This window comes from Symphalangus syndactylus, chromosome 10 (assembly GCF_028878055.3).
Source record: "Symphalangus syndactylus isolate Jambi chromosome 10, NHGRI_mSymSyn1-v2.1_pri, whole genome shotgun sequence".
In the NCBI taxonomy this organism is placed as follows: Eukaryota; Metazoa; Chordata; class Mammalia; order Primates; family Hylobatidae; genus Symphalangus; species Symphalangus syndactylus.
This window is the reverse complement of record NC_072432.2, coordinates 85,921,682-85,948,334: the sequence shown is the minus strand read 5'-3', so window position 1 is coordinate 85,948,334 and position 26,653 is coordinate 85,921,682. Positions and strand designations below refer to the sequence as shown.

The window sequence follows — 26,653 nt, the reverse complement described above, 5'->3', positions numbered from 1 at the left end:
GGGGGTCAAACTATAAAATTTTCTTCTGAGAAAAGAAGCATAAGAAAGTAAGTTCATCTTAACTATGCATAAGTTAAGTGTCCTTCTCTTGTGAATTTATTATTAAATAAAATCAGTTCCAAATATGTAGGTGTGAAAGAAAAATAGGAGACTCAATTCTAGATGAACAAAGTAGTTTGAGGGAAGAATAACTAGACTTGCTGTCAAGAAGATGACATATTCTTATGATATTTGGCTTATCAGGATTAGAGAAGAAAGTCCATGATAGTATAAGCAAAGTTTTATAAAGAAAGAAGATTTTTCTAGAAAATATTGGTCATTATCAAATACTTCCCTCATTAGCTAACATCCTAGAACCAGGTCTAGACCCCAAAGGATCAGCTATAAATCTAGCCTCCATTGAGTTTAAACCAAATCAGAAGAGAAAAGTGAACAGCATCATAAAAATGTCAAAACTCTTTGTTCACTCCTTCATTCAGCACCACCATTTTCAGATGGGAGCTAGAAATGCAAAGGTGGAGAACATAGTCACTGCTCTCAAGGAACTTAATTAATAGAAGAGAGAACAAACAACAATAATAACTACATTCTGCAATCCCATGAGATAGGTACTATTATATCCCCATTTTAGACATAGAGTAACAGAGGTAAAGAGAGATTAAGTGATTTGCCCAAGATCACCCAGGGAGAAGGAACACATGTGGATAAATTTCAATCCTGTGTGGCAATACAAATATAAGTCCCTAGGATCCTCACAAATCAGTACTGAGGCACAGGGGTCATTTTGAGCTGGGATGATTAGGGAAGGAATAAGAAAGGCAGTGACATATGAGTTCCATCTTAAAGAATGAGTGGGAGTTTTATAGATAAGAATGGGGAGCAGGGAATGTATTTTAGGCATAGGAAATGGTATTAAAATGTAGTACAGTTGGGGAAAATAACTTACGACAGAGATGGTCTAAAATTACTTAAATCCTGAGGAGAGAATATAGAAGGGATCTTCTTCTTCTAGCATATTATAACATGTCAGATGAGATCATTTCGGTTATAATATTATGAGTAACATTTTATTTATCTTGATCTAAAGCCTTTTTCATTCTTATTCTCTTTTACTAGCATTTTGAAATTTTTCCATTTATCACAGTCAACAAAAATTTATCAGATATTCTCCTGTATGTAGGAAAAAAAGCAGCAAGTGCTCAGACAAGCCAGTCCACTTCCTGCTGTTGAGTAGCTAACCTCAGAAGATGGGACACACACTCATGTTTCTGTCAATGGGCACACACGCCTGATGGCAGGGCCCAGGTTATATATACACAGGGAAACAGATAGCTGGGGCTAGGAGCAAACACACTCCTGCCACTTCATATTAAACATTATATATTCTTAGTTTCTCTGTTATGATAAAAGACTACCCAATAGGCTGCTGTAACTTAGAACTGCCAATTTCATGTCTGACTGGCAGGGTTTAGGGCCTGATCACTAAAGAGAGGGGGCAGATATGGTGTAAATAGAAGTTGTTTTAGAAAATGTTTCAGGAGTGATGGTTCCATCCAGGTTGGGAAGAGTATGGGAGAGCATCCAGAAAGGACTACAGAAGCTGGCTGAGGACAGATTTGTCAAGGAACATTTGCAAAGAGGCTGCAGCTGGATACTACCAACAGGCACTTCTCCCATGAAGGACAAAGGGAAGCGGACCATGCTGAGGGAGTTCAAGGGAAAACCAGAGAGTTGAAGTTGAGCTAAAACTAATATGAAGTTTAGCTAAAACTAACGGATATCTGTGGCATTAATGAGAGACGCTTTCCCCTTAAAAGTAAGCTCCATGGCAACACACACCTTGCCTACTCTACTATTGACCCTTTGCCAGTACCACCTTAGATGCACAGTTGTTCTTCCATAATAATCGGTTGAAAGGAGAGGAGAGAAAGAAGATGAAAGAACAGACACTTTTGCCACTTTAAAATGGCAGATTGTGTTAAGTTACATCACATTGTTTTTTGTTTGTTTGTTTGTTTTGAGACAGAGTCTTGCTCTGTCACCCAGGCTGGAAGTGCAGTGGCGTGATCTCGGCTCACTGCAAACTCCGCCTCCCGGGTTCAAGTAATTCTCCTGCCTCAGCTTCCTGAGTGGCTGGGATTACAGGCATGTGCCACCACGCCCAGCTAATTTTTGGATTTTTAGTAGAGACGGGGTTTTGCCATGTTGGCCTCCAACTCCTGGCTTCAAGTGATCTGCCCACCTCGGCCTTCCAAAGCGCTGGGATTACGAGTGTGAGCCACCGCGCCCATCCTCACACTGGTTTTAAATGATGGTGTACACATGGAATTTACCTTCCTTCTTAAAACTAGTACCTTGCAGGTCCCTCACATGTGGGACAAATAATTTGCCCACTTAACTACAGAGTACAAGTTGTGCGGGTGAGCCACACCTGCAGGGAAAGCAGGATTCCCGAAAATCACCGTCTCAGCAGAGAGCACTCCTCTTTCTCCCTGAGTTCCTCCCAAAATGTTACTTGGCCTGTTTCATTCCTATTGTAATCAGGTTGGAAACAAAACCTTCAGAGAACCAGAGGATTTAAAGATGGGTTTAAAAAAAGACATTTTGCATTCCATGTGTTGGCTGAATGGAGTGCTCAGTACCTGATCAGGAAAACAGGATTGGGGACAAAAGGAAAGAAGAGAAAAGCAATAAAGAAGAAAAAAATCTGAAGAAGTCGAGAAAGAAAACAGCTAATTTAACCCAAAACTTCAGAATTTAAAAATCTGGTCATGTAAAAATATTAAAACACAAAGCAACAGTTCCACTAACAGCTGATGTGATTTGTTTTCATTTCATGAAATATTTTCTTCACTATATTTCAAACAATGGGATTTAAAAACTCTCATCCAAAACTCATGGTTTCCTTTGATATTCCATTTCCTTCTTCAACCAAACTTCCTATTCTCCAAAGCTAAGTTCATCTGGTAAACTTGCAACATATTTGCCCTGTTGCACAGCATCAGAGGAAACGCAATCAGCTTCTTTCTTATTCCTTTATTCATGCAATAAATATTTATTAAGAGTCATCTGTGTGCCCTCCCCCACCCCCCCAGCACAACTGGTGCTTGAGATACAACATTGAGCAAAACTCACAGGGTTTATGATCCTGGAGGGAAGGCAGACACTAATGAAAGTAACACACAAATATGTAATAAACTTTGTTCACTTTATGACACACAATGGGGTTGGGAGGCATTGAGCTGGTCTGGAGGGTCAGAGAAGGCTGATCTCAGCAGTTGTCTGAGCTGAGCTCGGAAACGGTTAGCTGGGCTGAGCTGGGGAATCAGTTGGAGAGAGCTGCTCTTGCAGGCACTTAGTATCTCAGGCAGTATAATATATTTAAAGAACTGCAAGGCCTGTGTCTGGGACAGAGGGAATGAAAGACAAAAACGGCCTCCAGACTAGGAAACTGGCCACGGAAAAATGACCTTCTGCTGCTCTGAAAAGTCCAGTGTGGAGGGGTGTGTCACTTTGGTCCAGACAGAGAGGACATGGTGGGTATAGCACACTATTTGGTAACCATTTCTAGCTCCTCTCTACCCTAGAGAGTAATAATCCAGTTTTTTTTTTTTTTTTAGCCCAATCGTGCATTTTTGCTATTCTGTTATTTTAAGCAAAATACTGATTTTTTTCACCCTCAAATTGCAGAACAAGGGCCATGTCCTAAAAAAAAAAAAAAAAAGCCAATAAAAAATCCAATATATGCATGTTCCCAGAATTGTTTTCATTTGTTGAATCTGACATTAAAATAAATGTAGACATAAATTGGCTCAAGAAAAAACTGTAAAGATAATACTAAGGAAGTAATTAAGAATTTGATATTTTGATTTTTACGTGCACATACTCCATCAAAAAATTCCAACAAACATATCCTGATGGCTTTTGTTCTGTTCTAAATTCTGTATATAGCTGACCTGATGTATAACAGCTTCAACACTTCCATTCTAATATGTGGAAGGGCTGCTGCTCTGAAATGCTATAATCACCTCAAAGTCAAAAGCCATTCAATGTTCACTTCTAAAATAAAAGGCATGTACTCATCTCAAATGATGTCATTTTGTCTGGGCTTCTGCGTTTCCAAGGAGAACAACTTGAAATAATCAAGAATATAATGTGCAGACTCCCAAGGTGACCAGTTATAAGGTATAGTATGTGCACGTTTTCTGATTTCTCTTGGAGAGCTGTGAGGTTAGGAGGGGAGGAGGGGTGAAGAGGAATGGTAAGCAAGAGATTAAAGTTTAAAAAAATAATAAAGACACATTTACAGAATAAATTGGTGCCTTGAAATATGTTTCTGGGAACAAAATTTAAAGCATCCTACATTTTTAAAATATATTAAAATATGTGCCTCACTTCTTAGCCATGAAAGAGATGACCAAAATACTATGAACTATAACTACAGTGTTATTGTTTACATGGTGCACTGTTTCTATGATTTCACAGAAGGGCTGTGCATTCCCAGTTAGCATGTATCCAATCACATTTTAACTATGAAGAAAACTTTCTTGGCCAAAGATTGAATTCTTTGCAAGGTGGTGATTTGTATGGAAAAGAACCCCCAAATTGTACATCACTATGTGAGAAGAACAGTACAGATTTAACTGTTTTTCTTAACTACCACAACACAAATAAGGAAATAAAGAGTTTAGTCATTTTACAGTATAATTTGGCTTTAAAAAAGCTTCAAAAATTAAAACTCTAAAGCATTTTGCATGTTGGGAAATGTAAATTGCTAATGAACACTGCACCACATCAGTTTCCTCTGCCAGTTGGCTTTCTGTCAGGTTGGCAACAACTCAAGAGCCAGACAGGAAAGTTCAGGCGTATATCTTGGAAGAAAAAAAAAAAATGAAAAGAAAAAAATAGAGAAAGGGGCTTCATTTTGTAAACACTTCCGTGAAAATTAACACTCCATTTGGGACCAATTCAGTCCAGGTGCTAAGGGCAGAATAAACAAGCAACACATGAAGGCCTAAAAAGTCAGGCTTCTATGGGAATTATACTATTGGTTACATTTAAAGCTAAATTTTAAAATACAAATCAATATCAGCATGGTTGCACACATACATTCTCCTTCTGGCTTTAAAAATGTTAATCTTCCATTCTCACATCGTAAAATGATGTAAGTCAAAGCCTAGAGCCTGTTGCATCTCTTTTAATATTTTTTCTGCTGCAATTTTAGGCTGAAATGGTTGTACCTAAATGTTTTTCCTCTCATTCAAGATCCTAATGAACCTCATTTTGAAATTAGAGGATCCTTTTTACATTCTGATTAAGGATAAATTTACTTTTATGCAATAATGTCTCCTAGAATGTGGGATATAAATTCAGCACCAACATTGTCAACAACCTCCTTTCCAATGTTAGTTTTCATATTTTTATGTTGACAGTATATCCATGCCTTCTTTATTCTAGGCACTGGTGGCCTTAATACACCAACTGCAAAACAAAATCCCACCTGATACCTTCACCTGGAAAGCGTATGTGGGATCAGGCTTTCTATTTACCAATAGACTTTGCACTAAATACATATCAAAATACTAACAGTAGTTTTCTCTGGGTAGTGGGTTTATAAATTATTTTAAATTTTATTCTGTGTTTATTAAAGAGCAAAAGATCACACTGAAAATCCTGACTTCACCACTATACGATATATCTGTGTAACAAAATTAGACTTGTGTCCCATAAATTTATAAAAATTTTTAAAAATAACTAAAACATCTTTCAAGTATTCTAAAATAAAAAAGTATGACTTCTGTAATAAGGAGAAATCCAATTATTAATAATCCATCATAAAGGAAATTATAAACATAAAGAGAGAAGTTTTTAAGACACTGTTTTTAAGTTTTTAAGACACTAGAGGAAATTCCATACAATTATTGTTAGGCATACAAAAAATCTTGAAGCAATTGTTCAGATGTCAGTGACATTTTCATCTCTTTATAAGTAAAATATCAAACTCACTGTGAGAGAAGACAAGATACCTCTATTTTTAAAATAAAGAGACATAAACCTGGTTCTTTAATGAATGCTCTTATGGTAGACATATCTAGTTTTTGTATATTGGTATCCCTTCCTTTGTGGAATCACTGCAACTGTCAATCTAAGTGGCAGTTGTGGGACTGCCAATTGCAGTGCTACCCCACTGACCATTTCTTCAAATCCCTTCCCCCATCTCCCCTCTCCCTCTACACACACACAGTTATGGCCACATGACTTTGGTTTGGCCAAAGGGTATCCCATCACCCTGGCGAGTGACTGAAGGTCAGTCAGCTTCCTTTCCTGGGACTGATCTACAACCTCTGGAAGAAAAAACCCTCTTTTTTCATGGGTTGCTATTCTAGAATGACATAAACCAAAAGTGGTTGGGGGTGATGAGGGGTTATACAGAGGCAATTGTGATAGGAAAGGATGAGGTCAATAACTAAAAGGAAGAAAATGCAGAGAATACTAACTAAAAATGCAGAGAATATAACTAAAAGGAAGAAGATGCAGAGAACACTGATCATGCTGTTGGGCGCCTGCCCCAACTCTCCTAAATATAGCTCTATCTCTGGCCAATGTCTCTATCTACATGCAAATATAAAAGGCAAACACCAACCAGAAAAACATATTAGCAAAATATACGACTAAGAATTAATAACTGTAATAATCCAAGTGCTCTGATTTTAAATCATTAAGCATAAAATGAATGATTCAGCAGAAAAAAAGAAAAAAGGCAGTACCAACAAAATGAAATTTATATGTGGGCTCTACTTTGTTCTTTATGATTCCAAACTTTCTACAATGAGAATTTATTACTGTAATAATAGATAAAAAAGCTTAAAGGCATTAAAATATAAAATTAAATTTAAGAATGTTGCCTGGGATCAGTATGCAGGACGAATGGGTGGGCATGCAAGGAGTCAGAGATGTCAGACAGAAGGCCATGGGCCAATGGGTGTCCGAGATAAAGAGGCATCTTTGGAGAGATCTGAACAGCATATCAAAGGAAACAGAAATGGGCTGCAGGGAGGTGCTGCCTACCGTGGGGTTGAAGGTGAGTCAATGACTCCATTGCTTTCCTCCTGAGATGATGGTGTGACCCTGCAAAAGACAGACAGTACCGAGGAAGAGCTGATTTGGAAGTGGATGAGGGAGTATATTGATTCAGATAAAAATAAAAAGCATATGAAGCTAGAACCATAGAATGGCAGAGAAAGAAGAGATCTTAGATTTGTCTAAAACACGATTCTCATTTTATGATGAGTATACTGAGTCTGCAGCAAGCTAAGTGACTTGCAGGTTACACAACTGTGGGCATACTTAGGAGTAAAAATTCGGCCTCCTCCCCCGCTGTGCTCTTTTCAACCACATCACATCATCTCTCCAATTTGATCCACAGCTTTGTGTTCAAGAAAACTACTGTGTTCCATGCATTCCATCTCTTCTCTTTCATGATTGAGAAATATGTATTGTATCTAATGTAGAGTTAACAAGAATCAGTAATAGCTAATCTCTTAAACAATTCATTGTATAATTACAAACACAATTATTACTGCCAGCATTGTCATAAAAATTGGTGATATGGACAGTATGTGTCGTGCATTTGTACACATATAAATATTAGTACAAGAAGATTCATTCCAGTGTCTCAGATAAGAATAATCATTTTTGTGATGTGGCATGGAAAAATTAAGTACTGGAGAAAGTAATTTGTAGTGATCCTTTAATATGTTAGTAAAATTACTTAACTAGTTAGCTACCTCAATAGGAAGCTCTAAGTATCTTTCTACATAGCTTGTGATATATTTTAAATATGTATTAAACATCTTAAACTTCACTGATACAGTGTTTAGTAATATGTGCTATGGGTAACTATTTTAATATGTTGGATAGTAAAACTAAATGTAACGGTTCCAACATTTCTCCTGGGAGTGATTTTGGCAGACATATGTTATTCGTCAGAGTTTCCAGCAGAAATCTTAGAAATCAAGAGAAAAAATAGACCCTATTATACCAAACAATGTTGCAAACCACAATAGAAAACAAGTATTTAAAGCTGTTTTTTGTTTTCTTTTGTTTTGTTTTGTTTTGGCAGCCCTGAAATAACAAATCTGAAACACTAGAAACGAAGGTGTATTCTGTAATGGAAAAGTCTAATACTGGCATGGCACAATAAATGAGAATATTTAAATTAGAAACAAGAGATTAGGCAAAATCCTTTCTGAAATGAGTGTTCCCCCTACACCCTGAAGTTTTCCTTTAGCTGAGTAGGTGGATTTGACAGTCACTGTTTTGTACACTTTCACTTACTGTAATGAGCTAAAATTTTATTCAAGTGTGGCTGACATGAAAGCTGGTGATGGATGTGTAGAATCATTCTTCCAGTTACCACAGCAACATCCTTGTCATCACCAAGCCAGGAGGTATGCTCAAGGTTTAAGGGACAATTTTTCAAGGAAAAGATTTTCAAAATCCTGAAAACTGTCTTTCAATTGGAATAGTGTCCTGAGGAGCAGAAATATGCAGCTACACATATCCCGAAATTTGATGAATTACTGAGGAAAAACTGTGGGATGAGAGAAGAATGCAGAGGTGATAATACGGGAAGCTTAAGAGGAAAAATTCTTATTAACTCCTTGTCTTTTACAATTCTCTGTTTGAGGCCGGGTGCGGTGGTTCACACCTGTAATTCCAGCACTTTGGGAGGTGGAGGCGGGTGGATCACAAGGTCAGGAGATCGAGACCATCCTGGCTAACACAGTGAAACCCCATCTCTACTAAAAATACAAGAAATTAGCCGGCATAGTGGCGGGCGCCTGTAATCCCAGCTACTCGGGAGGCTGAGGCAGGAGAATGGCATGAACCCGGGAGGCGGAGCTTGCAGTGAGCCCAGATCGTGCCACTGCACTCCAGCCTGGGCGACAGTGCGAGACTCCGTCTCAAAAAAAAAAAAAAATTCTCTGTTTGGAAGTACTTCTTATGTTATAATGAAGACTCACTTTCTACAAGGCTGGAGAAAATTACTTGACTAAGTATGAAAAATGCTTTGTTTGAAAGACGTAACTTCTCAAACATAATAAACAAAACGTCCACGCCTTGTGCTAATGGAGATGAAAGCTTTTATAATTAAGTGGTAGCCATGAAGAACAATGATAATTTTATATGGTCTACATTAGACCCGGACTTTTCCAAAGAAGAGAGATAACATAAACAAATCATTGCAAATAGATTTTTACTACTGGTTGTAGAATGTGGCCTTGTTTTACTATGGATAAGAATATATACATGGTTTCCTTTGGAAACTAGAGCTGAAGGCATTACCATGAGCTGCCTTCCACAACCCAAGGAAAAACAAATCCTCAACTCCTTCCTCATTCACAGTTGATAAGACTCTGCTCTGTTAGATTTCTAGTGGGGAATGTAAGAGAACCCCAATTGAGAGCTCACTAGACTATGCCTACCTTCCCAGTGTCTTTAAGAACACTGCTTTCCATTTGTCTGTCAATGAACATTTAGGTTGTTTCCATAGCTTGACTATTATGAGTAGTGCTTCAGGGAATACCAGTATGCTAATATCTCTTTGAAACAATGGACTATTTATTCAACCTTAAAAAAGAAGAAAATTCTGTAATATGTGACAACATGGATGAACCTTGAGGACATTACACTAAGTGAAACAAGCCAGTCACAGATGGGCACATACTGTGTGATTCCATTTATATGAGGTATAGGCAAATTCATAGAATCAAAGAGTGAAATGATGGTTACCCAGGGCTGGGGTGAGGGGAACTGGGGAGTTGCTTGCTAATCAATGGGCATAAAGTTTCAGTTATGTAAAGTGAAAGAGTAGAACTTATCCTACTTATTCTGCTGTGCAACGTGGTGCCTATGGTTAACAATACTGTATTGTACACTTCAAAACTTGTTAAGAGGGTAGATCTCATGTTAAGTGTTCTTATCACAATAAAATAAAATTTAAAAAAATAACAGTGCTTTTTAAACCAGACCTGTCTTTCCTCATTTGTTATACATGGTTGAACTTAAACAAGGTAATGAATAGGTGAGAAAAATAGAGAAGAAAAAATTTAGAGAAGAACTAAAATCAAAATTTTTAAAAAGTTGATGATAATTTTAAAAAGCATGGTTCACTATAAGGATAATTTATACATTTTATGCAAATAAATGTGAAGCTTTTGATTATTCCAATTCGAGTAACAGGAATCTCTATACCATTATTTTATGTCAAAGTTTTGGGAATTAAATAGCAAGGAAGCACAGATATAGATGTAGCTAGAAAAAATACCATCCTGACAGAACATGAGGAGAGCCTCACACTTTTCCATAAAACTTACTGTTCACATTCTAGTTTCTTAAAGTCCTAGAACTCATTTAGTGCAATTCCTACCAATGCAGAAGGCCCAGTGGCAGTTCCTCATGCTGGGAAGCTCTTCTCATGGAGTAAATCAGACTTTCTAGCTGGTTTTAGTTTCCAGAGATGTCTGCCTTGTATTTAACCCAAAACTACCTCTCAGCCTTTTCTGTTCAATAGGCAGAGTTCTATGAGAAGCCTACTTCCACTTAAATGGTAACTTTATAGAATCTATTTGAAAGAAAAACCTATTCTACATCACTAGTAAGCTTACGCCAGATTAAAATGTAAACAAATGTAATTTTTTTGTTTTAGTTAAAAGTAATCAAATAAGGAGATCATTGGATACTTTCCTTTGCTTTCCGATAAAAGTACAGGGCATCATTTTATCCATCTGGAGATCTTTTAGATTTCTAATAATTTCTAGAGTTAGAGATTCAAAAGCATTCCTCTGTAGTCAATGCCTAAGGCCGGGGCTCTAGAATAAAGACTGGAAATTGTTAAGTCCACAAGCTGAATTCTGTCCACCAATAAGATGTCTTTGACTCATGTAATGTTTTGGAAAATAAACCAATTTCTTAAACTTTGGTGATTTCAAATTTTTAAAAATCCAGATTCCTGGTTTCTTGAGAGATTGGCAATATCAGACTCATGCTTCCCCAGCAAAAATAAGAGGATCTCAGGCCAGGCGCCGTGGCTCACGCCTATAATCCTAGCACTTTGGGAGGCTGAGGCGGGTGGATCACAAGGTCAAGAGATCGAGACCATCCTGGCCAACATGGTGAAACCCCATCTCTACTAAAAATACGAAAAATTAGCTGGGCGTGGTGGTGCGTGCCTGTAGTCTCAGCTACTCAGGAGGCTGAGGCAGGAGAATCGCTGGAACCCGAGAGGCAGAGGTTGCAGTGAGCCGAGATCATACCACTGCACTCCAGCCTGGCAACAGAGCGAGACTTCATCTCAAAAAAAAAAAAAGAGGATCTCCAGTTTGACACAGTCTCCACCACTCCCTATTGCCCCTTTTAGTAAGACTATACATCCCTGCCATTTATCATTGCATTTTCACTGTTGTTTCCCCAAAACCTAACCTACTTTACTTATTTATATTTCTTGCTAGCCTCTGTAAATACCTGAGTTTGAGAGTCCTGTGCTAACCCATGGTTTCAACCATTTTTAAAGCATGAAGACACAATATAATTATGGTTTTGATATCTGTTAATTGAAAAATGGGAAAAAATTATGTAACTTCAGCACTATATTTAAACAAATTTATCTTTGATAAATCACAACTGTATCTACAAATATTTGTATATTTATATGTGAGAGTAATATTTAGTTCATGGATGATACATAAAGCACACATGAAGCAGTGAACCTTTGCACTAAGTCTTATGTTTTCCCAGGGATCCATAAGCCAAAGGTTGGGAATCACTGGTCCAGTAAAAGGAATTCTGGACTGGGAATTGGGAGACACAAACCTTAGTCCCATCCCTTCATTGAACAGGCTATGATTGGTCATTTGAGGGAAGTCAAATAACCTTTTGTGGCCTCAATTAACCTTGATGTCCTCATGAGCAAAGCAAATAGACTAGATAATTGTTGAGAAATTTCCATCAATAAAACACAATAATATTATGCCTTATGACTCCTTTTACCTACCATAAAAACCCAGACATCTACAAAACTCCCAAAAAGTATACTTTGATGGATTAAAGAATTGCCGTGGAAAACCTGAAAACACAATGAAAACTAACTCTACCATTTCCAGATTTAGACACAATACCATATTTTCTGTCCCAAACCATGTTTGAAAAACTAGTAGTACATCTGCAAATACATTCTCCCAAAGAGAAGTTCTTATTACAGATACATTTCACTTGAATTCAGATATCTGGGCTACATTTATGAGACATGCAAGTTTATGGAAATGAGCACACAACTACTAAGAGTCAGAGTCAAAATCAGAACCCAGATCCACTTGACTCCAAATCCTGTGCTCAGAGCCTCTACATCCTATTACCACTGTCCCAGGGTTTCAATGCTTAGAGAGCTTAGACTAATGCTAGGTACATAAATGTGGTCAATAAATATTGATAATCTGAGAATGTTTGTAAGTCCAGCACACAATAGATCATTATTTCAGTATATAACGTAAAAAATTTTAATATTATAACTGTAATATTAAAACACTGGGCATCACTCCAACTCATAGTATCTTGCCGTAGAATTTCCTCTGTTAGAGAAGTCTGTAATTGTAGCAAATACAAGTTTCCTACCTAATGTACATTTTCACCTTCTATCTTCTAACAGAATCCTTACTTTGTTTATGACAAATATACACCCAGTTAAAATATACACTCATCAGATTCTCTTGCAGTCAGAAGTTGCCATGAAACCCAGATCTAGCCAAGGATGCAAGTCTTCTGAGTGGGGCTTTCAAGAAAGCTATTGTTTTCCTAATAAAAAAGGACAGATTTGGCTAGTATATGCCTTTTACCTTCATCCTTCCTTACTTGTTGCCCAAAGCATGGACACTTCTCCCTGGAAGGGAAGTGCCCAGGGCATGACCATGATGATAAAAACCACACCTAGGACAGTGAAGAAGGAAGGCAGAAAGAGCATGAATTCTGCCTGGACTTCTTGCTTAGAAAAATAAACCCCAATTGTTATGCTAATATGGTAAATTTTTCATTGTATACAACTGGGTATCCTAATGCATATAAAGATGTAGTAATTGATACTCCCAAATTATCAACGGTAAAATAAGAGTTTGATAAATGTAAATTACAGTTCTTAGGATATTATCATGCCTCTGTCATGAACCACTGCATTTTTAGATACTTTGAGTTATTCATTCTCTAGCTTTACACTAAGCCTAAACAGATCTAGCCCTTGCTGACCTGGACTTTAAACATACTATAGAAATACAGGGAAAATCAATGAGTAATAATGTGAGTAAATCAATGAGTAATAACAAAACATGTTTAGCAAAACAAATTTTTCCAAAGTAGTTTTTTGTGTCAAAAAGTAATAATAAAGTCTTGTTTTCCTTTGTTTCCTGATTCAGAGCCTTCTGACCAATATACCCTAAAGCACTGGTTTGCTCCTAATAGGTCAGAGGTGTGCCAAGCTGCTGCTTCACCTCAGTCCACAGGTCAACTGGGTAGGACCTAGACTGGCCAGAGTCCCCAGGGCTGGTTGCCTTTGATCATAAGAGTCTCGTCCACTTACCTCAATCTACTATGCAAACATTCTCATTGTCTATGCACATGATGAGAAAAGGGTGGGGAAGCACTACCCTATATGACAGCTAGATGCTATCAAAATCATAATGGTGGTGGGAGAAAAATAGCCTATTTATAATACTAGATGGACCAAACATTAGTTTAAACACACAACATCATTTTATTCTCAGCAAAATCAAGAATGGTCAATAGGGCAGTTATGTTTATATCAAGGTTCAAGGATGGATGATTTGCCCACTAACACTCACTGCTGAAAAACAGCAGAGCCCAGACTTTCAAATCAAGAATTTCTACATCCACACACTATGCTTTTTTTGACATACCTCTCTATATGATGACATTCCAAGTTTACACAGATCTTTAAAAATAGTGTTTTGATTTCTTTCTCTGAAGAAAATTCAAATGGTTTTCTTTGTTTTCTCTTGTGACTGCCATGCAAACACTAATGTATGTTGAAACTGATACTCTCTTAGAACTTAGCAGGACTGAGAAAGCATAACACTAATCAACATACTTGGCTGTACCAATTTTCTTTTTACAGCTCCCTACCCTTGAAAAGCAGAGAGCCAACCCTTGTTATTTTGTGTGAGTAGAAAAGTGAATTTTTGCCCACCACGCTAGAAATCTCCTCAAAAGTATCTATTAAAAAGTGAACAGAATAAAAGTAAAAGAGTATGCTGCCATTGAGTATGCTTAAATTGTTGTTTTGTTTTGCTTCGTTTTGTCAGAGATTTGTATTGCCTTTCCATACAAGGGAAGAATATAGAGAAATTAAAGAAACTGTCAAAAGTAAACTACATACTTAACGATAAAAGAAAATAAAAATTTTAATCCACAGGGCAATCACTGTCAAGAGATATTATTGAAATAAACAAAATTTAAGTTTCCTAGCCTTGTTTTAGAAAGCTGGGCAACCAATAGATTTCAATGGCTAGAAGTGATACTTTACTTTCTTTATAACAATGCAGAAACAAAGAGGATACATTCATAAAAGTAGGGAGGTATGGTAAGATCTATAAGTAGCTAATATAGACAGATAAAAAAGCATAGGCAATATCTAACGTATTAACCAGAATATTAATTCTCTGTTCAGAAAACAAGAACATAATGGGGTGGTTGAGCATGCATGGCATAAAACGATATATGTAAGCAAACATGAGTTACAGAATATAATACATGAAATGGTTACCAGAGGTGAGGTTGTGGCAGGTTTAGAATATCATGTTTAAAGACATGCGCTGCAGATCCAGAATACCTGGGCTCAATTCCAGGCTCTACTGTTTATCAGTTGGGTGATGTTAGCACACTTAAATTTTTAGTATACAAAAATGGTTACTTTCTTGATCGTATCAACAGTTAAGATGGTAATGCAGGGTAGCCAATCATATACCCAAAAGATGCAATCCTGAACTCCCTAATCCTTAATGTTGAAATCCTAAAAGATCAGAACCCCTAAAGCTAATATCCTAAACATTGCAATCCTAAAAGTATAATTCTGGAAAAAAAATTTTTTAATCTTTAAAGATATTTACATTTTTAAAAGATGACTTATTTGATAAACAACATGACAGAACACTCCATAAGCCACTTTACACAATAAAACAGCCAATAAAACAGCATAAACACTCAGGTATACTAATGACAGTCACAGGGGTATAACAGTTAAGATGAGAGGAACTATATTTATAGAGAAATAGGGTCAAAAAGGGAAATGTATACATATATCCCTCTAATTGGTAATCGTGTGCACCCAGCTTTATGTAACTGCAATCATCTGAATTACTATGATGAACAACCTATATCTTTTGACAAGATTGATCAAAAACCAAGATGGCTGAGATAGGAAAAAAACAAAACAAAACATACGACGAGTCACCACCCACAAGAGCCAAGATTTTGAGAAATTTTGTCTTTCCCAAGTGCAGATGTATGAAAAGGACACCTCTTCATTTATTGAGGAAGTTTCAATGTTTTTATATACATGTACAATGCTTACACACAAAGTCAATGTTGTGATAATGTAGTTTTGTGGAGTCAAATTTGAAAAAAAAAAACATTAAATCAGTTAGAACTCTTTGAAAGTCTCTACACATTTTATACCTCCAATTTATACTGGATGTTGGTAACATGGCTCAGGCTGAAGAAGCCTCAGGATTCTGGGGATCAATGATGTAAGTTCTGGAGTCTGAAGTCCAGCAAGCCTGGAGTTCTGATGTCTAAGGCAGCAAAAGAAGTCTGTCCCAGCTCTCAGAGACAGACCAATTTGCTTTCTGTATTATTATAGTTCTATCCCGGCCCCAGCTGTTTGGATGGTGCCCACCAACACTGAGGGTTGATCTTCCCCACCAAACCCACTCAGGCTCACACACTCATTTCCTCTGGAGACACCTTCGCAGACACACCCAAAATAATATCTTACCAGATTTCTAGGTATTCTTTAATACAGTCAAGTTGACAAGTAAAATTAAGTCCACAAGTCCACCCCTTGTCAACTTGACAACCATGCACATCTTCTTAAACCATACTTCATTTCCAAATAAAGACAATAACAAGAAAATGGTTCCACCAAACATGATTCAACTACCCCGTGTTTGTGATTTTCAGGATTTTAGATGTTAGGAACTTAGGCTTTAGGGATTTTGTCTTTCAGATATCAACACTTGGAACTGGTGTTCAGAAATGTGTCTTTTAGGATTATCCAAACCTGTAAAACTAAAGCACTATATAAAAAGTAGAATTGTTATTCAATTGTTAATCGATTCCTTATTTTCAATAATTCTTTTTAACCAAATTTTCATCAACCACAAAATGTGCATGAGGCATACAATAAATTTTGCCACTCAGTAATAAGAAAGCCAAAACTATACATCAGAATAACATGAGTGCAAACCTTACGCCAACTTTCCAACAGCAAACTGTAGGCAAGTTCGCTGTAAAAGCCAGGCTAACCTAGTTCCAGCACAAACAAAGCACATCTGGAAGGCAATTCAGTTCTTCCAATATGTACTGGGATATCCTTTCCTATTCTACAAGACCGAGTCAGAGTCACCACTGCCCCAATACTATGCTTTTTATCCTGAGATGTAAATCAATAATCATTTCAGCAGCTAACTGAAAACATAAATGCTTCTTTTTGGTACATTTTTGATTTCTCAACATACTTAGTAAGAGGTAAGTCTATACTGGCCAAATAAGTCTATCTTCAGAAATAAAGTCCTATTGGTCTTCACAAAGGCTGAAAAAATGTCTGTTCCAGTGGTAAGTTTGAATATGTCAAATTTAAGTAACATCTTTACCCTGTTTAAAGTGTATATCCAAAGTTAATCTAAGCTGCAATGTGTATTTAGTATTATAAGGTGTCTCTAAAACTTAAAAATATGCTAAAATTTCCAAGAATTCTTAATTTTTAATCTTTAATTTCTGAGTTTACAAATTTTCCTAATATTAGTATGAATGCACAGAAGTATTTTAAAAGCAAGAACATGCAATATCCTAAGCAACCATAAACAGAGAAACTAATTAAAAAATGAAGTGCTGGGCCAATGAACACCTTGAGTGAATATCAAATGAATATTCTTACAGCATGATTTCAGTTCCAAAAGTACCATAGCAACATATAAATGTTTAAAAAAGCTATCCAAATAACCTTGGTTAAAACATGTCATCTCGTTATCTGTTTCCAAAATTATGCTTCTTAGGAATAACTTTTAATTAAATTCTCCTAGCATTCAAACTTACTTTGAATCCCAGCACTCTTCCAAGCACTGTATAAATCATATTAAGACTTTCTAAGTTGATATTTATTGATGGCCAAACACACACAATCACATATAGTGTTATACTTAATGAAATGGCTTTAAGTTTTTCTTAAATGGATTTTAAGTTGGCAAATAGGTTTTATACTAAGCAAGAAAATGTTTCATTTCTGTGGAAACTTCATTCAATTTCCATCTTGACAGGGTTTCATTTTCTGTAACCAACCATAAGAAAGGTCAACAGTGGGCACAAAGTAAAGTTCACACGCATGACAGACTAAGGTTTACAGCTGCACATCCTGCTCCTGAGAAGTCTGGACACTCCTCCCAGAGAGGCCCAACAGAGGACAAGAGGAAAAGATGGAGGTTATATAAGCTGTCTCAGCTGCAACTTCCTGAATGAAGAAGTCTTCATACACCTACACACACACATACACACACACACACACACACACCAGCCAATGAATGGAAATGTGGTACATTTTTAAAGTACTCACATTTCACATAGAACTTTTAATAACTTCTTACTTTCAGATAGACACAGGCTCAATCCATACTCATGGAAATTAGCTTTACACAAAATATAAATAATAATATTGAATTTGATACAAAATAACATGAATGCCTTCATGAGTTACATTGCAGTTATTATTGGAAGTGAAGGTAGTTAGATTTTATGATGTTTAATCATATTTCCCTAAAATTAGCAGAACCTACTTTACTGGGATGTTTAGGTATTATTCTGGATAATACCAATTAATTCAAATTCAAAATAAAATAAGAAAAGTCAAAATATAAGGCTGGGCATGGTGGTTGATAGTTGTAATCTCAGCACTTTGGGAGGCCAAGGAGAGAGGATCGCTTGAGCCCAGGAGTTTGAGACCAGCCTGAGCAACATAGTGAGACCCCATCTCTATTTAATTAAAAAAAAATACACTTACACACACATATGTAATATCTGTGTGTATATATGTATGTGTATATATAAGTATATATGTTATATATACACACGTGTGTGTGTGCATGTGTATATATACATATACATGTATATACACGGACTCATATATGATATATATTATGTATATGCACATATAGATATACATACTGGACATATATATACAGGTGTGTATATATATATACACACACAGGTATATATACATTGGAAATTGGAATATATATATATTTTATATATAGATATATATAAAACACTACTGAAAATGGCAATTTCCAATCCTATAATATTGTGTAACATCTCAAAGAAACAGTTTTTAAAGTTTGAAATGACCATCTCACAGAGAATATATCAATAGAAACTCTTTGAATAGGATGTACTACATTTTATTTTTCCTTACAGATAATACGCTCTGTATTTTGCTATTTTAACAAGGTCTAGACTCTAAGGAATATTAATTAGACAAGCAATTAGAAGGGAGGCCATGTCACTACCACGCCATTGCAGAAAAATACTGCAGTGGAAACCTCTAATCCCATAGGCCAGGGGTCCCCAACCCCGGGCTGCAGACAGGTACCCGTCCGTGGCCTGTTAGGAACCGGGCACAGCAGGAGGTGTGCAGTGGGCAAGCAAGCATTACTGCCTGAGCTCCACCTTCTGTCAGATCAGCGGCAGCATTCAATTCTTATAGGAGTGTGAACCCTACTGTGAACTGCACATATGAGGGATCTAGGTTGCATGCGCCTTATGAGACTCCAACTAATGCCCGATGATGTGAGGTGGAACGGTTTCATCGTGAAACCATGCACCTCCATCCCTGTCCCCTGATGGCAGCCCTTGGTGCCAAAAATGTTGGGGACTGTTGCTATAGGCTGGCTAGCATTCATCAGACCTCATGAAATTCCAAACAACTCCAGTGAAGATGGTTACCTCCTCTTCCCAAAACAGTATTTATTTTGAAACCTGTTTCGTGTATCAGTGATGTTTGTGTCCCATATCTTTGTTAGACACTCACCCGTAATTTTCTGCAGCAAAGGTGACAATTCAGATTCCTCACAGAAGACCTGAGCCAATGCTTTCTTGACTTTTTCTTCTGCTTCACACAGGTCTTTGTCTACTGTGAGCTCTCCAGTGACAGAATAAATATATACGAGAAGGATCAGCAGTTCCTCAGGGCTGTAGTCCTCATTGGTTCTCTGGGTTACAGGCTTAATCATGGGCAACAGCTGATTTAACACAGTGGACATTGCTGACTCCCCAATGCTCTAAAATAAAAAATGATATGAAAATATGTCAATCTTGTACAAAGACATAATTTATGGATTACATTAGTCTAATGATAGCTTTCAAACAAGTCTGTGTATGATATTTACTGACTGCATCACTTTTTATTTATGTGTTTCTTGTCCTGGAGAGAACACTACAAGAAGTTTGGAATTAGAGTTTTTGTTTTGAAAGTCCTAATTTATAAAATGGCTAGTCAAGTTGTAGGTTCCATTATATCATCTTAATATTGCTTAAACAAATAGAAGTCCATTAATTTTAAAGAAAAAAAAGCAAGTACTTCAGATACTTGAAATTTTAAAGAAAAATAGTATATTTGTAAGATAATATTATTTAACAAAAAAACAAACATGGCAGCATCTATATATCCAAATGAATGCTGACACTACTTCAGAGGAATCACCTCAGATTTTCCAGCATATTCTTTATAATAGTCTCTATATCAGCAAATATTAGCCAGAGTACTTTTTAAAACAACAAAAAGTCACTTTCTGCTAAATCTGATGAATAAAATACAGAATCACACAGGGTAATGTCACTTAGGGTTCAAAATTTCTTTGAGTGAGTCAGTAGATAACTCGCATTAAATTAAAAAAAAATTGCCTTTATATCTTCCACAACTTCTCGAGTGATATTTAGCAGAGGATTTCAAAATACTTTGAATGTGATAATAGCACTGTATTACTGGAGTAACTGTATAAGTTCCCAGAAACTGTATATATTTCTAACATAAATTCTGAGATTTTGGTGGATACAGAAATCCTCATCTTAAATAATATGGTTTAACACCTCTTAAAATATAAAATAATCCTATAGAAAAACTCTACACTTTGTATTTATATTCAATACAAATTGAATATTATATTCAAATCAGAGGCCAAATTAATACAACTTGCAACTTACATTATTCATTCAGAAGCATTCATTGAGCATCTACTATGTTCTAGGCACTAGGTCTAGGAATACAGCAGTGCACAAAACGAATTCCATGCTTTCATAGAGTTTACATTCTAGTTAGAGAAAACAATTAAAAAGCAAAAGAAGTAAAACATAAACAGCAGCCCGCCCTTATCCATGGTTTTGCTTTCCATGGTTTCACTTACCTGTGGTCCAAAAATATTACATACAGTAAGATATTTTGAGAGAAAGATAGAGAGAGACCCCATTCCTATAACTTTTAGTATAGTATATTATTATAACTGTTCTAATTTTTAGAACAGTATATACAGGATTCAGGACTATGCATAATTTCAGGAATCTACTGGCAGTCTTGGGTCTTAGAACATATCCTGTGCAGATAAGCAGGGACTAGTGTAGTATATTAGAGTAGTAAGTGCTATAAAGAAAAATAAAGCAGGAAAGGAAACAACATCTTAAGATGTGGGTCTGTGTGTATGAATATGCACACACAGTTCGGGGCTGCAGTGAGCTATGATTGTGCCAGTGTACTCTAGCCTGCACAACAGAGCAAGACCCTGTCTCTAAAAAAAATTTTTTTAATGCTCAAAGAAGAAAAGCTTTATTGTGGATACAGTTTACATAGGAAAAGTCATGTTAAAAGGAAATATTAGAATAAAGAAATACCAATAGAAACTCTTCCTCTTTTTGAAGAGAAAGTTAACAGCAAACAGCTCAGTGTTGTTCTGTGCTGAAATGATTACCAAAATGAGCTTTTCTAGTCAAGCCATTTCCACACCTGGAAACATGTGGATAGATCATCTCAAGGTTAAGGTTCACAATTATATTTTATACACAAAAAACAGCTGTTACCATTTATTTCCACCAAAAATCTTGGATGTTCACAATGTACCATAGAAAAATAAAATGTTCAGTCCTTGGAATGGACGAGGTAAAAATGGAAAAGAACACTACAGAGATTTTACTGTCACATGGTGACAAGACACAATTTACCAAGTGTAAACACACACGTGCTTCCAAAGGACCAGGGGGCCAAAAGTTTTGAAGACACCCTAGTGCTGCCCTGTAGCTTCAGGAGTCTCTCTAGAGCAGGGGTGTCCAATCTTTTGGCTTCCCTAGGCCACATTGGAAGAAGAACTGTCTTGAGCCACACATAAAATATACTACCACTAATGACAGCTGATGAGTTTTTTTAAAATTGCAAAACAATCTCATAATGTTTTAAGAAAGTTTATGAATTCCTGTTGGGCTGCTGCATTCAAAGCCATCCTGGGCCACATGCAGCCCATGGATCGTGGGTTGGGCAAACTTGCTCTAGAGGAACCTCAAGTGTTTCTTTGCTTAATAAGCTGCCAAAAGGCTGGGCGCGGTGGCTCACGCCTGTAATCCCAGCACTTTGGGAGGCCGAGGCGGGTGGATCACGAGGTCAGGAGATCGAGACCATCCTGGCTAACACAGTGAAACCCCGTCTCTACTAAAAATACAAAAAATTAGCCGGGCGAGATGGCGGGCGCCTGTAGTCCCAGGTACTCGGGAGGCTGAGGCAGGAGAATGGCGTGAACCCCGGGGGGCGGAGCCTGCAGTGAGCCGAGATTGCGCCACTGCACTCCAGCCTGGGCGACAGCGAGACTCTGCCTCAAAAAAAAAAAAAAAAAAAAAAAAAAAAAAAAAAAAAAAATAAGCTGCCAAAAGTAATTTAAAAGAAAAGAGTCCTGTGGTTGGCCTGTTAAAGGAAGGTCATGAAGGCTGCAGCTTTCATTTTTGCTGTTTGCTCTGCCACTAACTCCTTGGATGACAATAAACAGATTCTTTCACTGCTTTATGTCCCATTTCTAGAAACCAGCTGTATACATAAAGCATCTATCCTACAGGAGCCCTCTGGGTCTCCCCCCAGAGCAAAATGATTTTTTAAAATACAGTTATAAAAAGTTTATGTAGTTTTAAATTAGAATAGAATAATCATCATGATCATTTGTAAAGATTCATTCACTAACATCTGGCCTTCAGAGCTTCATTTTCAAGTCATTGGTCTATGATATGTGCAAGAGAATAAAATCCCTCATTAGTGATACCCTATCAGTATTCTGTTGTACATACCAATTTCTAAACTTGCATTCTAAGTCTGTTTAATGCATCCCAAGAAGCCTATAACTGATCTGAATACAAAGTCAGGAATATTGACCAGTCTTAAAGAGCCATCAGAGACGGCTCTTTAAACAGAATAAAGAGATTCTGTTTCAAAAAAGCTAGATTCCAACCCTGATTGTTCCTCCAACTCCTTAACTTCTCAGGATCTCTTCCTTCTAAAATGACATGATCTGATCAGAGGATGGCTGGGCAATAAGTCATGCCATGCCCAGGTCTTCATTTTCACTTTCTTCCCTTTTTCCTTTTTTAAAAACTTTACCATTGTTGTGAGGGCAGCGATTCATACGCTTACTGCTGGCCACTTAGCAAAACATAAATGCTCAAAAAAGGCCAGGTGTGGTGGCTCATGCCTATAATTCCAGTACTTTGGGAGGCCAATAGGGGAGGATCACTTGAGGCCAGGAGTTTGAGAACAGCGTGGGCAACATAGTGAGACTCCTGTCTCTACATAAAACAAAAAACTAGCTGAGCATGGTGGCATGTGCCTGTAGTCTCAACTACTCAAGAGGCTGAGGCAGAAGGATCGCTTGAACCCATAAGTTTGGGGCTGCAGTGAGCTCTGATTGTGCCAGTGCACTATAGCATGCACAACAGAGCAAGACCCTGTCTCTAAAAAAAATTGTTTTTAATGCTCAAAGAAGAAAAGCTTTATTGTGGATACAGATGGACAAATCCAGAAATAATTGTAGACATGCATGTAACATGGGCTGGCATGGATACATATATTTCCTACTCTGTCCACTGGGAAGTAGTGCTCACTCAGCAGCAATGATCACAGCCAGTGGCCAGATCTTAGTTTCTAATATCATTCTCCAATAAAAGGAAACAGAATCCTCAGAGAAGTGATTCTAGGGATGGGGAAAGGAAAATTCAAGATGAGTCTGCAAGGTCTTTTTTAAAAGTAAGAAAGTGCTAACAAACCAAAATGATAAGCACGAGTCAAAAGGACACACAAGCCAAATGTAAGACTTCCCAGTGACCAAAGCTGGAACAACGTGAACCCCAAAATAAATAAAGTAGTATTTGATTTTGACCCAAAGTATACAATAAATATATGTCAGTCCATATTGATATAAATGAGTGGTTGGATTAATAAGTATAAATGTAGAGGAAGAGACAAATCTTCCTTAAGGAATTCCAAGTAACCTAAGTAGATACTTTTACCTTCAGGAGGTAGAGCTTAATTCTCCCCATCCCTTGAATATGGGCTGCACGTAATGACTTGCTTCTAAAAAGTAGAGTATTTTTGGAAGGGAGAATGAAGGCGTATCTTTACCTTAGCATAACCAGTGATAAAACATATTGATATCATGTCCCTAAGATGATGCCATCTTCTCTAATGTGATTTGATGAGAATGGTGCTTCACCTTTCCAGTATTCTTCCCCAGAACCCGTAACCCTAGTCTAACCATGACAAAAGCATGAGACAAATCCCAACTGAGCAACATTCTACAAAATGCCTGGCCAGTACTCCTCCAAACTATGAAGATCATGAACAATCAGGAAAGACCCAAAATCTGTCACATGCCAGTTGAAACTGAAAAAAAAAAACCTAACTACTAAATGTAATTGTAGTATCCTGGATGGGCTCTTGGAATAGTAAAAGGACTTCAGGGGAAAATTAATGAAATCTGAATGAAGTCTGGAGTTTATAGTTAATGTACCCATGTTAGTTTATTACATTTGATAAATGCACCACAGTAATATAAGACTCTAACAATAAGGTAAAGAATATATAGAAACTATACTATCTTGGGAACTTTTCTGTAAATCTAAAGCTATTCTAAAATAAAATGCTTAGGGAAGGTAAAGGAGGGAGAAGGAAGGGGAAAAGAAGAAAGTCAGGGGAAGGGAGGGCAAGGATGAGAAATAAAGACTTCGTGTTCAGGAAGAACTCCTCACAACCAGAGCCATCAGCCAAGATAAGGGACTGACCCAGGAGGCAGTAAAGTCTCCATCAATGGCAAAGAGAGGCAGGGTGGTCATCTGCCCAAGATGAAGCAAAGAGAACCCTGTGCCACTTTGGCTTGGAAGATAAACTAGACTAGACCCTCCTAGTGCTATCCATAAAAGCATGGCTCCAAACTGAAGGTTTACACATTTTCTGCTCTTCTCTATTCTTAGAATGGAACCTCAACAATAAGGAAGAAAAAAAATCCGTGACTCCATAGATCGAAAATGTTTTAAAGGCAGAAGATAGAATCTCAAGAGGATTAATAATAAGAATGTGGGAATAAGATAATATGCTTGGGTTTCAATCCAGGCTGTACCAATTACTAGCTGTATGACCTTGGGCAAATTATTTACCTTCTCCAAGTCTCAATTTCCTAATCTGTAAAATGGAAACAATACCACAAATGCCTGAATATTAGACAATCATATATCACAGCCATCCATGTGCATAACACTGGGACAATTGCTTAAACTACTTTGTGGTTTCAAATGACGTAATCCCCACAATAGGGTAGTCTTTGTAAAGAATCAAATATAAGGTGATGCCCTATTTTCTGAGGGCCAATTTGGGGAAAGTACCTGATTTAGGAATATATAATCATAGCTTTTTCTTTATCAGGTTGTTCTGAAGATGTAACATCAGAAGTGAATTACACAACCAGTAAATATAAAATATTACTACCACGACTCCCACCTACCACCCCACAGGCTCCTTTCTTAGAACTGATTAAGATGGTTGGAAAGAGAATTAGACCTTCTAAGAAGAGGAAGTTAGTAGTCTCAAAGGAGGGAGGGGCAGCCTACAAATACTGGGTTTGAAATCACATCTTGGAACTTAACTGCAACAGTCAGTGAAAGGTCAAAGGCAATATAAACATTATTAAACACTGCCATTTAAAAAGGACACGCACAGCAAACCAAATCCGAGACTAAAAGAAAAAAAAAGGTTTCCTTACAAAGTACTGAGATTAAGTTTCTCATTTGTTTTGATATAAATGGGCTTACTAGCAAGAGGTAGAAGACTGAAGCTGTGTCTAGAGTGACAAAACTTTTTGTTTATCTGAAGTCTGGGGCTCCTGTTATTCTTGAATGAGTCCTCAGTCACTATGCGCAAAAGGCCCTCTGTAAAATATGTGTTTTCTTTAGAAAAGCTGACCTTTTTGGTTCAATTAAAATGCCACTGCAAAGTCAGAGTTTGTCTCTGTACTGGCTACCTTGGCAGGCATGAGGAGCAAACAGGCTTTATTCCACATGGCTGCAGAGCAGGCCAGGCTGGCTGTACACCTGCCCTTCTATGGTGCACAGCCTGAAAACACTCAGTAAAACTCCAAATCATGCTAAGCTTCTGCTGGAGAACCCATCTCTGCAACTCATCGTGTTAGTCCATTTGTGTTGCTACGAAGGAATACCTGAGGCTTGGTACTTCACGAGGAAAAGAGATTTATTTGGCTCACAGTTCTGCAGGTTGTACAAACATGGGGTTAGCATCTCTTGGCTTCTGGTAAGGCCCCAGGAATCTTCAATCACAAAGGAAGGCAAAGGGGATGCTCAGTACATCGTATCATAAGAGAGACCAAGAGAGAAGTGGGCAGGTACTACACTCTTTTAAACAACCAGATCTTGTATGAACTCAAAGCAAGAACTCACTTGTTACAAGCTATTTACTTCCAAGATACAATGGTGGTATAGAAATTGGGTAGACGTTCCCATTCCAAAAAGGAGGAATCATGAAGAGGGCACCAAGCTATTAATGAGGGATCTACCCCCATAACCCAAACATCTCCCACCAGGCCCCACCTCCAACACTGGGGATCACATTTCGGTCTTTTTGTATTATTATTTTTGACAAACCAGACTTTAATAAAATTTCTGTTCATCAGATGTAATTAATAAGGCAGTAAAAGGTAAATCCAGTCTCCAATATAAACAAAACACTTCAAAAAATCAGTACAAAGTATACCAAAGCTTGAGACTTCATGAAAGAGGATATCCAAATACCATT

At 37.2% G+C, this 26,653-nt stretch overlaps 1 protein-coding gene across 5 annotated transcripts in view; it reads right to left on the bottom strand.

Annotated features, from left to right (window-relative positions):
• The window catches only part of SCFD2 (sec1 family domain containing 2), a 489,317-nt gene that overhangs the window by 253,467 nt on the left and 209,197 nt on the right, over window positions 1-26,653 (bottom strand). For all 5 annotated transcript variants that reach the window (XM_055294679.2, XM_055294682.2, XM_063611223.1 and 2 more), the window contains exon 5: window positions 19,364-19,613. In XM_055294679.2, coding sequence (XP_055150654.2) covers window positions 19,364-19,613 — 250 coding nt within the window. The remainder of the gene's footprint in view (window positions 1-19,363; window positions 19,614-26,653) is intronic.